The sequence below is a fragment of the Camponotus floridanus genome, unplaced genomic scaffold, assembly GCF_003227725.1.
Source record: "Camponotus floridanus strain SB8 unplaced genomic scaffold, Cflo_v7.5 scaffold4, whole genome shotgun sequence".
NCBI lineage: Eukaryota > Metazoa > Arthropoda > Insecta > Hymenoptera > Formicidae > Camponotus > Camponotus floridanus.
This window is the reverse complement of record NW_020229547.1, coordinates 4,498,641-4,513,985: the sequence shown is the minus strand read 5'-3', so window position 1 is coordinate 4,513,985 and position 15,345 is coordinate 4,498,641. Positions and strand designations below refer to the sequence as shown.

Below are 15,345 nucleotides of genomic sequence, written 5' to 3'. Positions count from 1 at the left end.
AGTTACCCAAATTCCAGATTGAGACCAATTTATTGCGCGTTCAATCAAAATCATTGTCCAAATCTTCCATTACATTTACATGTGTATTTTTTTTCTTAATATATAATATAAAAATGACTGTCATCATATATTATTATGAAGTTATATTTACGCAAGCGGAAGTGCGCTTACACTAATGCTGTTACAGCTAAACAGATTAACCGCATATTCTAAGTATTCGAGAAATATTTGCACGCGTCACTAATTGCTTGTTGATATTATAGGGTAAAAGCTTGACGCGGCACAATGGCGCGTACATACAATGTCGATATCGGGATAGAAAGGATTAAAACGCGGCGCCACGTGAAATACGTTTACTATCTTGTTACAACGTCAATCAAAACGAACGGCAATAAATCATCAGCGTATCATATCCCACGGATCATGTACCAAAAACTCCACCGTATAGGTTGATAGCGCGTTAGATAGGCGCGTTACAATATTATCTTGCAGTAAAATGTAATAAATTTTCGTAACGCGCCGTCCGGTATTTTATACGCGAAGTATATATATATTTATCGCGCGCGTGGCGAGATATCCAAAATTAAATCGTTCGCGCCATCAGGCGATATAATAAAGAGACAGCGGTGTCGACTGTCATCATCGGGAACTCGGTCAAATCGAGCGGATATCGTTTGAATAGAGTGTACTCTAGCCCATTCGCTCCTTAAATTCCCCATCCTTTCGTCGTCGTCGTTTCTGGCTTCCGTCTGGCGTATGTCGCGCACGAGCTCTTATTAAAGGTGGCGATTTATCGCTAGTAATAACGGTGCGGTCTGGTACGAATATCTCCCGCCAAGCTTCCCTTGCCAAGCGGGAGAAGCAAGCTCGCGAAGAGGAAGAGGTCAGAAAGTAAGGGTTTATTCGCATCCTCTCGAGTGGGGGTGGGAAGCGAGGGGTAGTTGGCGGCGAGGCGGTGTGTTATCAAGCGTGCGTTAAGCGCGCGCGCGTTTTCCGGGGTAGATTAACAATTCCTGACATTTTAGTGGCGCTCCGGATGCGTTAACGCCACTTCAAGTACCGTAGTAGTGCTCGGCTGTAACGAGCTCCAGGATTGATTAACCGCCCCTGTCGAGCGACCCGCAACTACGGACTACTACGTGCCTCTCTAAGCAAACGAGACGACGGCCCGACGAAAGATGCGCGGAACTTATAATTACCGCTTGATTAATTGCCATTTTGACAGATAACTTGGAAACGGAGGGAATTTTTCACCGACTAGTCGCGTCTCGCTGGGCAACGAACGGTCTACTGTGTACGGTCTATGCGTCGATTAATCTTCTTAAAATATCGGACTCTATGTAAATTAGTCGACTGTCTGCCGACTTTTCGGACAGCCGTCGGACGGCCCGGCAGTTACGTTGAAATCTGGAAAATTGAAAATATTCATCACAGAAATAGAAGAATGCACGAAGCATACGCGAATCTCCGGGCATTCCGCGAATAAATGCACGGATATTCCATCGATTCGGCTGGCTTCCTCACTCGTGGATCTTCATAATGCGAAACCCAGCATCCAAGCACGCAAGCTTGAGATAAAGTAGAGACAGGTACGAGAGACAATCGACCGTGAAATTTATCGGAAACGATCGATTACAGATACTTGGCTCGGATTATATACGATCAGATATTTATTGACAGGTATTAATCGTAAGTTTCGAAGGCGGAATGTTAGTCTGAGAGAAAATCTTGATCGGTCAACAAGCGGCGTGATAGACAGCGGCAGGTGTTTGAGAGCAGTGATCGAACGATGGATCGTCCGAGCCGGGTTTGGATGGCGTATACAAGGAACAGGTCACCTGCTCAAGGGGTTAAGAAGACGAATAAGCATTATTCATACCGCGTGAACGCTTATCCTTAAGTTATTCATCTCATGAATTAGTAAACACGATGAGGAGAAGCTCTGGCTCGCGTGCATCGGCGCATCCCTACAAGGAGAAGCTTACTAGAATATTAAGTCCAACGAGAATTTTTTGTTTTCCGTGCTTGCCTCGTCTTCGGAAAGTGCCCGAAATTTTAAAATTAGTCAATAAAAATTCTATTCAATATTCCCGAAATTTTAAAATTAGTCAATAAAAATTATATTCAATATTGTAATAATGATCACTCCAAGAAATACTTGAGATTTATATATTTTTCTTTGCTAAAGCTTACAAAAAAAATTATAAGTTGATGAATATTTAAGAAAAGGACATATACTCATTGTAATAATATTAGTTCTTAAATTTCCCAAGAGATAATAATCAATAATAATCAATAATATTCTGTAGATTAAAAATATAACGCACGTATTTTCGTTTGATGAAATTTTCAAAGGTATAAAAGGACCTCAATATTCCCTCGTCCAGAACCGCAAGCCTTTCTATCGCGCTGGTCGGTAATATTTAAAGGAAGAGGAAATGACTTAGCGCGCGGCGAGAGCGAAATGGCTACCGCTCGCCTCTCGTCATGACATCGCCGAACGGCTATAGGCTGGAAATAGATTACAAACGTAATATTTCAAGCGTCGTAAATATATCCCCCGCTGCCGGTGCGATCTGTGAACCTTTCGTGCTTTTTCGTCCTTTTTCTCTGACGTTCGTCTGAGCGTCGACTGGCAGAGTGCGACGTCGCGATCTAATTGGGATAAGAAGAATTTTTGTGCCGAGTGGCCCCTTAATTGGTTGCTCGTCATTAAGAGCAGTCTCGCAACTCTAATTATCATTGCGTAAACCTTAGCACGTCAAGGCATCCTTGAGTCTCTCGTGAACTTTGGAATGTAGTTGAATTTGTCATGCAATAAGATGACTCATTTGTATCAAGCATGTTTTACAATTTTATTTTCGAAATATATTTAAATATAAAATTTCGCTTTATACTCTCAATTTAAATATTTAAATTGATGACAATCGAAATAACAAATAACAAATATGGTTATATACGATTTTTTTTGCAAGGACAATACAAGATCTAGTAAAAATGTTGCCCGTATAAGGCAGCTAAAACTTTGACATTGATAATATCTTGTAAAGAACATATATCTTCAATAGATTGAACTTGGTGAAATATATATTATAAATATATATTATATAAAATATATATAAATATATATTATATTAAATATATATTAAATATATATTATACAAGATATTATCAATATGTAGATAATTGAAGGCATTTATATAATATTATAAACAGTAGTGGAGTTACACATAAACATACATAGATATACAGAGTATAGATTTACTGATTAATATTAATAAAATTATCAAAAAAATGATGGCAATGTCACGTCGAGTAAAAAAATTTATGTAAATATATGAGTCGTCATAGATAGTCGAAATCGCGAACATACGCACATGTCTTTTGTAAGAAATTATCTTAATATACTAGCATAATTTGTCATCTAACTTGCAATAGTTTTTCATTTTAGTAAGATAGGTTCTTTTTTGTAAAAAGAAAAATGTTTTTGAATTATTTAATAAGGAGACTACGAGAATATGTGACTATGCGAAAATAGTCTCAATCTAAGTTTTCGTTTCTTGTTGCTGCTGCTGTTGCTGTTGTCCTTCGTCGGCGTCCCAATCTTCCACCTCCGCAGGCGGATAATTCCACGGTTGAATTTTGGCCGATCCGAAAATCGCAAATATCACGAATGCTGAAACCTGGGCGACAATCGTGATCCAGAACGCGACTCTCCAACGCGCCATAGTGTGCTGTAGGGGAATATAAATAAACAAATTAAATAAATAATAGAAATCAAAAATTAAATACGATATACCATATACGATAATTTCTCTCTCTCATAAACGCGATGATATAATAAAATAGATAAACAAGATATTGAACATTAGTTTTATCTCTACACTTTAAAATACGTATGTTGTAAGAAATTTAATCTGAATATCTTGCAATTACTTGATAATTTTCTGAGAAATTACTTTGGAAATTACTTTACGATGAGAAGCAAATAATATAACGTTATAAATCTCATTCTCTATCTTTTAATGTTGTACGATAAAGTTAAGTTTGCAGTTGATTGTGCAATTAGGATTCAGTGTCTCCCGGAGAAAATGTCAACTTAACTTCCTTATCGGCTTAAAGCCGTTCCACTTTCAGTAAAACTTGAGAAAAGTGGAATTCGCGCGGATAACTTATTAAAGATTCGAAGAAATCGACGATTACATCATGTTGTTCTTAGCAGACATTTCTCGATCGCGTTAACGTTTTTTCTATAATTGGCGTTAGAAATGTTCACTCACTCCTTCCGCTACGAGGGCACCGACTATCGGCGGCAGGATAAAGGCGGATATGGTGCCCGGGGTATTTGTGATGCCCATGAGAATTCCCGCATAATTCGGGGCCAGGTCGTTCTGATTACAAAGGTGACCGACGAATATAGCACCGCAGACTACTATGCTCAAAGTTAGCAGCACGGTCGATGTCACGCGATCGCAGCCAATGTACGCGATAATAACTAGAAAAATGCTAGGCGGTATAGTACCTGAAACAGAAAAAGACGTCGGATTATGTATGAAATTACGAGAATAACGAGTTTTATGTGAAACTAATAATGTGAGAGTAAAATGTATTTTTTCAAACCACATGATACACTGATGTAAGAATCTATACGATGTAATGTACTATTCAATATCAATATTACGCAAACCGATTTTAAACATTGTTATTAGAAGTAGCACAAAAGCATAATGTCACATTGATTCATATCCGGAATTACGTAAAAAAATTTGTAAACAATATCTCATCTTTATTCCATTAATATGTAAATTACATGTATGCTCAAGTTTGTGTCATAGTATCCGCTAATACAATTGTTGGTGCTAAAAATAAGAAAGAAAGATTACCTATAACTGCGTTTTTAATTATTTAAGCAATTAATATTAAAAGAAAACAGTGCAAAAGAAAGTATTTTATATTTATTAATCTTGTTTTATTTTTATAGACACTGTAATATCTTATCAAAAATTATAATAATTTTAATGAATATATATATTTGATGGAATTCTACTATTTTATTCTATAAGACCACTTATAAGCTATTCATTTTTAACTTTGAATGAAGAAGGAATCTCTATTTATATATGTAATAATTTTTGGGGGAGAATGAAGTCTGCAATAATTTATTTTGCATTTGAAATACGTACTTATGAATACCGCAATTTTACGAGCAACCGTCTGCGACCAATATCCCCTTTTCCGTCCCCAATCTAAAACTCTTCCGATTAGCGGATTAGTGAAGGCATTTACGAGATATGGCGTGCAGACAATAGCGGAGTTCTATATAAAACAGATTGAGAATATTTACATACAAGTTGAAAGTTATATTTTATAAACTGTGTGTGTAGAAAGTTTTGCAGAACAAAATTAATATTATAGTGTATATTATAAAAGTGTATATTATAAAATATAATTTTATGCTTATAATAACTTTAATAATAACTTAAAATAAGAGAATTTAGTATTTTCATTTAAGTAAAATAATTTATGCCTACAGCAAAATAAAGAAAAAGATTACTTTCATCGTAGACTTACCGATGTGATATCGTATCGCAAAATCTTGTTCATGTAAAGCGGTAACTGGGTGAGTAAGAAGTACCAGCAAAAGTTGCCTAGAGTATTAGTGGCGATTAGCGCCAAAAATGGCACCGACGTGAATATGCTCTTCCAGGGGATCTCCATCTTCGCGGAGCCGGGCGTACGATGGCCGTACGAATTGACGATGAACGATCTCTCCTGCTCCGATATGTACTTTTGCTCTTCCGGACAGCCGGCGAAAAATATATAAAAGACGATGCACCAAATCAACGGTAACGTTCCGTGGATGTAGAAAATAGCTTCCCAGCCCACGAAATTTAATATCATTCCCGAGGTAAGAATAGATACCACGGTGCCGAGCGACGTGCCGGCGTATATGATACCGACCCACGTGCTCTTCTCCTCGTACACAACCCATGTGCCCAAGAGAACGTTCACTATAGGAAGATTCGCCGCGCTCACGAGGCCGGTTAAAAATCTCACCAAGTATAGTACGTACAGTGAGTTCGCGGAAACCGGTACCAATATCGTTAAGACCCCGTTCGCCAGTACGCAGAATAGCAATACGAACTTGGTGTTGAACCTGCGCATCGAAGAATAATATATTCATTAGAAATAAAGATATGCGTTTAAGACAAAAAAATATATTATATATATTAATTAAATTAATTTTTTTTAATTATATTTATAGGAGAAAAAATTTGTTTACATGGGAAGAAATATAATTGGTGAGGTTCTTTCTCTACAATTACTTACCGATCCGCCAAATATCCCGACGGAAACATACCGACGAGATATCCGGCAAAATAAATGCTAATGACCAGGCCTTGCTCTCTTGACGACCAATCGAACGGACCATCAATGTCAGTTTTTTGTGGATCAAATTCAGCATCAAATTCTGGACATTCATTCGACCAATCTTCTGCGCCATTTTTCTTTTTCACCATACCGATAATAGCCGTCGCGATATTCACCTTCAGACCGTAAATAATCATATTCGCAATGCATAGCATTATAGCGAACAAGTATCTTACGCGTATCTCTAAAATTGTTATTGCAAGAGAATAGCGTTAATTTCGGAAATGCAGGAAATAATCAATTAATAGTAATTTAATGTTCGATCAATAGTATATTACATCTAAGTCTTATGATTAATCGAGATTAATCAACTCGTTTTTAATAATTATTTTAAGAATATTAGTGACAATCAATAGCTGAAATTTTGCAAGCTACTTTAAAATAATTTACATATTTATTTATATACATATGTACATAAATTATGTAATATTATAGATATGTATCAATGTAGATTAAAACGATATTATATGGCACAAATATAAATTGCATAGGCATAAATATAAATTATTCTACTCGCGTAATTAAACAACGTGCAAGCGCGCGCGGATATTATTTTAATAAATTACGAAAATCATTTTTATGGTTATAGATATGTAAAATAACACGTAGTAAAAACAGAAGAGAATTCACCCGTTTAATCTGTATTAACCTAACAAATTATAATGCGCTAACTATCACAAAATACACGAGGAAATAATACGCATGTGTGCGTACACAAAATAAATTCACTAGCAGACTCACGAATAATAAATTATTCCTTCCTAATAAGATAAGCTAAAAATTAATTTTTATACATGTAATTTTCTAAATTATTATGCACACATTTCCATTAGAAAAATCTTGCGTAAAAATAGAAGCAGCATCGAATATTCAAGGCAAATGATAATAAAATAACGCGATTTATTGTTTATATGTGTAAACAAGTCAAATATAAATTTCTTTTATACCACGCATTCTAGATAGCACGCTCAAGAGAGATAATAAAATTAAAATTATTGCTTGCAAAATTCCGCATCTATGTAGACACTAATAAAACGGGGAATATTTTCTTACCCATCGTTTTGAATATTCAATGTGACCTCGGTTAATGAGTCGACAACATCGATGATCATCACGTTTCAAACCGTCGTCAGTGTTACTGTTTTCGTATCGTTTGTTTTTTCCTATCGATACATTATCATCACTAGCTTCAGAATTTTATGCGACTTCGCTCTTCGCTTTCGTTCGCGCACCCAGCTTGATGACGACTATCAAAGTGTATCACTGACGAAGAGACGACACCCGGTACGATGACATCCAGAGATTCCTCCTCCACGAACGTCTTTTTTAAACTTGTGTGCCGACTCCGAGTCGAATTACTCCTATCGACGTGCGATTAAGCTGCTGCGAGAGACAAGAGCGTACTGCCAGTCATTTGCAAAGTCAATAGTCCGATATGTTTTACGACCTTACATACGATTCCTCTCGTAAATACGTTACGCCGACGCGATAACAGTTACGTGCATATATTAAGGTTACAAAGTTGCTATGTGGAAAGTTTCGTTTTCAAATGGCAAGCGACGTTTCATATACAAAGACAGTTGTCCTTTATATTTTTTAGATACATATACACGCGCCAGTTTGCTTTCAATATCGCACTTAAGCAATGGTCGATATTTCCATTTTCAATGTCAAGTCTTTAAATATGTTCGTTTATTAAATGTAAAATAACATTCTTACGCGAATTTCCAGTGCTACACTTATCTGTAAAAACTGACACAATATTCTTTGAAAACTTTAAAATACGATATCACAATATAAATATTTATACTTATACTGTGACAATAAAATATAAATCTTTTCCGCACCGTATTATACTTTATCAATTTCAGTTTATGAGACTGATATCGTGATCTTGAAACTATCTTTACAATATTTACTCAATATCTACACGATGTCGAAATTGTTAACATTCATTAAAATTATGAAGCTAATATTTTCCTTTTCGTTTAATGAAAATTTACCAATCGATATCTGTTGTAAATATTTCCACTAAAAATCTTTTTCAAAGTAAAAGAATTTAGTAGATGAGTCATGATAGTTTCAAAATACTGTATAAATAATTTCAAGAAACATTAAGAATATATTATATATTTCAATGTCACAGTGTGATATGATGTGTGAGAGAAATGATAAAAGATAACAGTATAGACTATTTGATGACGCATGCACGATTGTTACTGGAACTAGGTATAACGGAATGTGTGAGTTACTCTACAAAAGACAGTTCGACACGAATTGACCGGCGGTCACACAGTCACTAAACTAGATTATGGAAACGGATGCGTTTTAACTTTCAGTTAATTTGCACCGTCAGTGGTTCTATAATATAAACAAGACTGCCTTGTATTTGCCACGTCATTACATGGAATCGATTTGAGCGACGATTTTATCTGCCGTTGCATAAATGCCATATTTACAGAATTACTTAGTACAATTGCATAATCATGAAAAAATTTCAAGAACCTTGCCGAATTTTGCTACATACTGTATATACATCATAATAAATAAGATAAAATAATAATGTAATAAAATTATAAATCATAAAAAAAATCAAACATTCATTATAAATAATAAATAATTATAGATAACAAAATAAAAATAAATAATAATAAAAAATAAATAATTAAAAATAAATAAATAATTATAGATAACAAAATAAAAATATAAAATAAATAGATAACAAAATAATTATAGATAACAAAAACATATAGATAATAAATAATTATAGATAATGACAGAAACATATAGATAATAAATAACAATAGCATGTGTTATACAATATAACATTTAATTATAATTCATAAATGACGAAAAAAATATTATAAATAACAAATAACCACGAAACATATAATTGACATACAATTAATAATTAAATGTTAAATAAATGACTGATTAAAATAACAGCAGTTTGGCATATTTGCAGTCGTGTGACTAGTTGACTTTCAAGGTGATCTTGTGAGATGGCTCACCCTTTTTTTACTCGTTGAAAATGAAATTCCGACGGGATAGCACAGTGCTGCACCAATCGCTCTTCTCTCAAACCGGTCTTGGTCTGCGAATTCACACCGTTACTCGCGCGATAATTAAAGCCAAGTGCGCCTCTATTTTTGATTGTACAATCGTCGACAGTGTTCCGTCTTCCCTGGCAGTTGAAGATACGCAAGGTCTTACTCGCGCGATATCCAACGTGGATGTTCCGGCCGTTATCTCGATGAGTAGCCGGGTACCGAGGCTCTCTCCCTTCCTCTTGCTGCGACACGGTGGCACACGATATACACCGTACATTCTTAACAGATATCCGTCGGCGAGACGCCGCGCTTAATGTTTACGGGCTGAGGATAATGGGGTCTCCCCGGTGAGCCCGTGTCCAGACGGATGAGAAACGTTCCGGAGCGCATCCTGAGACGACCTCCCGCCGATCACGACAACAGTCTACGGATATCTAGACACATCCGTAACGCCCACCGAATTATATTCAACACGCACGCGTCATCCTTTTCCGTCGACCGATTTCAGATAAACTAGGTAGATTGCTGTAATAATGGCTACACGATTATCTTTCTGTTTATTGCGCATCGTGCATCACACGTCGTTAAAGAGAGATGAATGAACGCCTTTCCGACATAAATCTATTTTATTTTGACAGCTATGTTTACACGATTTTTTACAATAGGGAATATGGAATTCATATAAAAATTAATAATAAATATTTCCAAAATATTGTAAACATGTTTATGCTTTTTGCTACGTTATTTCGAAATAATACGTTTTTTATCGCCGCACTCTTATGTGTATATTCCATATTTGTGAGAGATAATCAACCAGACGCATTCACTGTGAAAAATAGGTCTTACGTAATAATAATTGAGGGAAGAAAGAGAGGGAAAGAGAGAGAGAGAAGAGAAAAAGAAGATTAAGAAAACGATATAAAACTTTGTAGCTCTTTTCGAAGATGATTTTTATTTGAAAAGTATCACACATATATTATAAATACTGTGCATTATTGAGAGGTATCATTCTATGCGTATCAAATTCGCATATTAACGCATAATTATCGCACATATATATATAATGAGAATAATATATCTATTTGTTTATTTAACGTAGAGATAATATAAATGCACATTATTTATTATATAAATACCACAATATACATCCGTGCCGTTTGATTTTAATTTGATGGAAAATTAGATGAATTTTATATAGCATTTTATATGAGTAGGATATCATTCTTCTTTTTAAATTTCAAGATGCAAGATAAAACAGTTTACATGTAAATCTGAACGAGTATTTCAAGATAAAAATAAGAGTCAATTTACAATTATGTACGCTAATCTATAACATTGATAACTTGAATTTTATGTAATATGCTCTTTCTCTCTTTCTCTCTCTCTCTCTCTCTCTGTCTCTCTCTTTCTCATTAGTCAGCGAATTTTATATAAAACAGTCTATGTTCGATACGCACAGGAAACTTTGACCCTTGACGTCGTATCTCGCATTAAATTTACAAATACTCAATGTAATCTCTTTCATTCAGCAGCAACCGAAGTTTTTAACGTAACGTTATCGCGTGATGTCGCATCTCGTGCTTTCTTCTCCTCTCGCGGTGCAAAACCGCATACGTTTCTGCATCGTTCGCCGGCTGATGGGCAACGGCGGACACAAAACGGTGGACAATATATAACGACACGCCACCGACCATCGCAAAATATTTTTACCAGACCGCGGTCTCTTTCGTGCGGTAAGCATGTGACAAGCGTGACGAAACGTTCGTAGAAACGAGAAGCGCACGGAACGGAAGTGGTTGCCGCGGCAGTTTCGTGATGATGACGACGACGACGACGACGACGACGACGGCGAAGCTTGGGGACGCACGAGTTGCCACCATCCTCGCGTCTCTTCTGGGTTTATTCGGCCCAGCGCACACCTGCATTCGTACCCGGGGTGAATGCTCTACCTGCTAGAGGAATATGGCAGGTCGGGAGAGGGCTGCCGGCGAATCCACTCGAGAAAACGCAAAGCTTCGCGCACACCGATAAAAATGGATACGTCGCGACATCCGAGACAAGTGGAGAGAAAAAAAGAGAAAAGAAAGGGAGTAAAAATGCGACAGGACCGCGAAAAAAAAAATGGAAAAGTGCACTCGAAACGGAGAGAAAAACATCGACCGGGGAGAGAACGACACTTTGCGTCGATTAAAGAGACTCGAAGGACTCTCGGGACGCGACCGGACAATGGCGTCGATCGCGCGGTTAGTTTGTGAAAATCTCGGAGCGAAACTATGGACCCCGCGCGCGAAGGATTTCGGGGACACTTCAACCGGTTTGTATTGTAGAGGCGTTTCGGGCCTGCTGACTCTGTCCGCAGTGTAAACACACGACTCTCGAAACCACCGCTACTTCCAGACCCGTCGGAGACTCGTATCCCGGCCGAATACCAATTAGCTTTTGCCGCTGCTGTTGCTACAGGTTAAAGCGGATTGACTAACGAGCGAGATGCTCCTAACATTCTTTAATTTTCCCCCGTTTACTCGGACCACCTGCTATGAAAAGATGTCAAACCGACATGAAACAGGCCCTATTCGTTTTAATTGATTCACGGTTCATTCATTATCATGTTGGATAATTAGAGTTAAAATATTGAAACTTACCTGTCAAATCGCAAAATAAATGATGAAATTATACGATAATAAAATCAAACATCCATCACTTGTTTAGTATTTTAAGAATGCTTTGTACCTATTTTCAAAATATTGAGAATTTAATGAAAATTGTACAGAATGTCCTTACATATGTTTAGAATCTTTGGTACAATTTTTAAATCGATTCACTAAGGCGTTCACAAGTTATAAGGATTTTAATTTGCACCGAATTAACATGTGTTCTTATGGGAAACGTACAACCACGTCGATTCAAATTAACAAAATATTTCAATTAATAAAATTCGGAATATTTCAGTAAAAACGCGATAAAATATTAAAAAATACTCTGCACTGTAGCTAAGATCAAATTGTAATATTTCACACAATTTCTCATAATCAAAATATACCAAAAGTGGATATATTCATCAATATTGATTTTCAGCTACTTTTTGCTGGAATTATACATATAAAACATCCTTAAGGCAAAGCGACAAATTTTCAATTTAATTAACAAATTAATAAATTAATAATATTATATTTATTAATTATATTTATTAATAAATTAATAAATAAATTAATAAATTTTCATTTTTTTTTAGCAGGTGCAAATTTAACTATTTTTAATTATCATCATGATACGATAAATAATATAAGACAGCATTAATAAAATAAAAAAAAATAAGTCAGAATAGTAGATAATAATTTTTTTTAATGTTCAATCAATTTAAATTCTGCTTGAATTTCCAAAGAAATCGCTTCAAACAGACTTATACGAGAGTACGATTAATTTGCAGATCAAAGGAAGAAAATTTTAAACAAATGCAACGCGTACATTTGAAGGAAGAAGCGTGGCGGATCGAAGGCAATGTATCATCTCTCGCTATCTTTCGCAAAGTCTCCGCGCGCGTTTTCCGCATCGTATTCAAACGAAACGGACAGAGTGCTCGTATCCCGTCCGAACGAAGAAGCGCACGCGCGGCATACATTTCGCTTCGCGAGATAAAAAAGAGAGAGAGAGAGGAGGATGGGAAACACAAATGCGCGGGGGAGACGAAGAGATGATATATGCGGACATTAGTTATACACGAGATGTATGAGGTTTCGCGTGGCGTCACTCTCTGCCACTGTCAGATTCCGGCCAGAAGCGCTGCTCTCTCCTCCCGACATAATCGGAACGACCCATATTTCCCCGCCGCAATGCGTCAAGCCGCGCGGAGCCGTGTGCGATTCCCCTCCGCGTGCTTTCCGTACCTTCATTTTTCACTCAACCGCCCTCAACCGTGATCTCTCCCGCGCCCAAATTCACCTTCCGTGTCGTCGCCGTCGTCGCGAACGTCTACCGCGAACGTTTTCTCGCTCCCTTCCCCGGCCCTCTTTCCTCAGCCGGCACGACTCACCGACGTCGCGACGATTGTACATCGCTTCCGGTAAAATTCTCCCTAGAATACGGGAGCCCCACGCCTCCTCTTCCACCGATCGAGAGACGAATCGATTCGCGAAAATGCCGCCGGCGCAGCCGACGACAGTTCGAAGCGTCGTGGCAAATATTGGCCGAGCATTTTCTATCTATTTTGACACTACGGGCGTATCTACTTTGACAAGTGAGCCGATGCGCAAAGTAGCAAGACAGAAGTTTACGGTCACTCACCGAGTTTTCTCTTCGAGAGAAAGAAATGAAGGCAAAATTTGGATAAAGAGTAAATGAATAATATAAGAAATGGATGCCTTCAACGATTATGTAAAAGCTAAAAACAATTTTATCTTCTAGCGGCAGCTTGTCACCTTTTTAGTTTCGAATTTTCCCTAATGTATGCATGCATTTAGATTTTTAAAATATCGATTTTTTTTCATAAATAGGTCGTGATTATACATGCACGGTATGTTGTTATTATTATATTCTCAGGATCTCTCTCGTAGCGACGTTGCGTTGACGCATCAGTATGAATGCATGTAAATGCTATAACCAGAGCTGCTGGAAAACCTTTCTTGTAGAAGAGCATTGGATTATACCGGAGGCTGGGGGGGGGGAAGGGGTAGGCAGAGTCTATCCTGATGAAGACCGTCGATATCGATTTTTCGTTAGAGAATGAAAAATGCAGCCGCTGCTTCGTAAAATATGTGCACTTTATCTTACGCGCTAGGAAATGCATGCGTCACGACATTACGCAGACGATGGTGCTATTGAACGGCCATAAAACGTTTGTTTGTTCGGCGAGTTTACACAGCTTTCATAGTTCAACGGCAGCCGTCGGTCGGACCGACTGTCACTGAATGAAATGCTAACGATGATGGACGACCGCGCGAGGATCTCTTTCTTCCGTTTGATCCGTAGGGAGAAAAGGGACGTCAGTAATTTGTACGCAGTAGCCGAGTTATCGAGAAGTTGCGCGTTTCAAAAATACCCCGTAATTAAATGTGATTTGCATTACAATCTTGACGTTTATATCCGCCATGGGTCATAATGACATTATTATTCATTCTAATACGTCCGTTCATGCGTACGTATTCATAAGTCGTAGAAATCGTCCACATTTATTTTCTTCATCGCGTCGTAATTTTTTCAATATTATTAATGACACAAAATTCGTGTAATTTAATCTATGATCCCACGCGATGCAATTATATTTAGCTTTCCGTGAAGGAATTTTTCATAAACTTTCTTCTTTTATGTTCAAGGTAAATGCTAAAACCGCTCATTATTGAGAGATATCGCAATGATATGTTCATTTGTGACGTAAGCAATCGTTTGAATTTGAAACAAAGAAACGACTGTATTTTTCTAGGTGAAGAGCGTATATTTTTTATTCATTTCAAGTCACAATTTATATGTCTACGCGCACTTGACTCTGACATCCTTACGAATATGTGTGTCGCACATTAGACGGAACAATAGTTCAATGTTTCATGGAATTGTCAGTACCTAATTGTCACAAAGCATAACTGCGACACAAGTGGCGATAGAAAAACATATTATCAGACATCAATGACGAAAAATAGGTCAATATTCATAAGTTTGGTATAAAATGATCTCGTCGAATCCGAGTGTCACAAGTCGAGTCCGAGTGTCACAAGTCGAGTCGATCGTCAAAAGCAAATCTAAACAATGCGTGTGGCATTAGTGTACCTACTCGTCGCCATGACTTGCGTCATGGTCCAGGAGGCTGTGAGTATTAGTAGGAAATAAATTTTTTTTCTCAATTTTCTATCATCAGGTTTTTGTGGGATCGTTT

At 37.0% G+C, this 15,345-nt stretch overlaps 2 protein-coding genes across 12 annotated transcripts in view; one reads left to right on the top strand and one right to left on the bottom strand.

The window, feature by feature from the left end:
• The window catches only part of LOC105259560 (teneurin-m), a 708,083-nt gene that overhangs the window by 166,045 nt on the left and 526,693 nt on the right, over positions 1-15,345 (top strand). The window lies entirely within an intron of this gene.
• On the bottom strand, positions 3,191-9,887 carry LOC105250567 (sialin). Of its 5 annotated transcripts, none has more exons than XM_011256729.3 (7): positions 9,444-9,887; positions 7,486-8,184; positions 6,331-6,616; positions 5,572-6,157; positions 5,184-5,316; positions 4,281-4,522; positions 3,191-3,734 (listed from the first exon to the last, which is right to left on the bottom strand). In XM_011256729.3, the coding sequence occupies exons 2-7, from the start codon at positions 7,487-7,489 to the stop codon at positions 3,546-3,548; spliced, it is 1,440 nt and encodes a 479-aa protein (XP_011255031.1). In that variant the 5' UTR covers positions 7,490-8,184; positions 9,444-9,887; the 3' UTR covers positions 3,191-3,545. The 5 variants fall into 5 exon arrangements, with proteins under 5 accessions (XP_011255031.1, XP_011255032.1, XP_019882890.1 ...); XM_011256730.3 differs by having other exon boundaries at positions 7,486-7,815; XM_020027331.2 differs by having other exon boundaries at positions 7,486-7,812.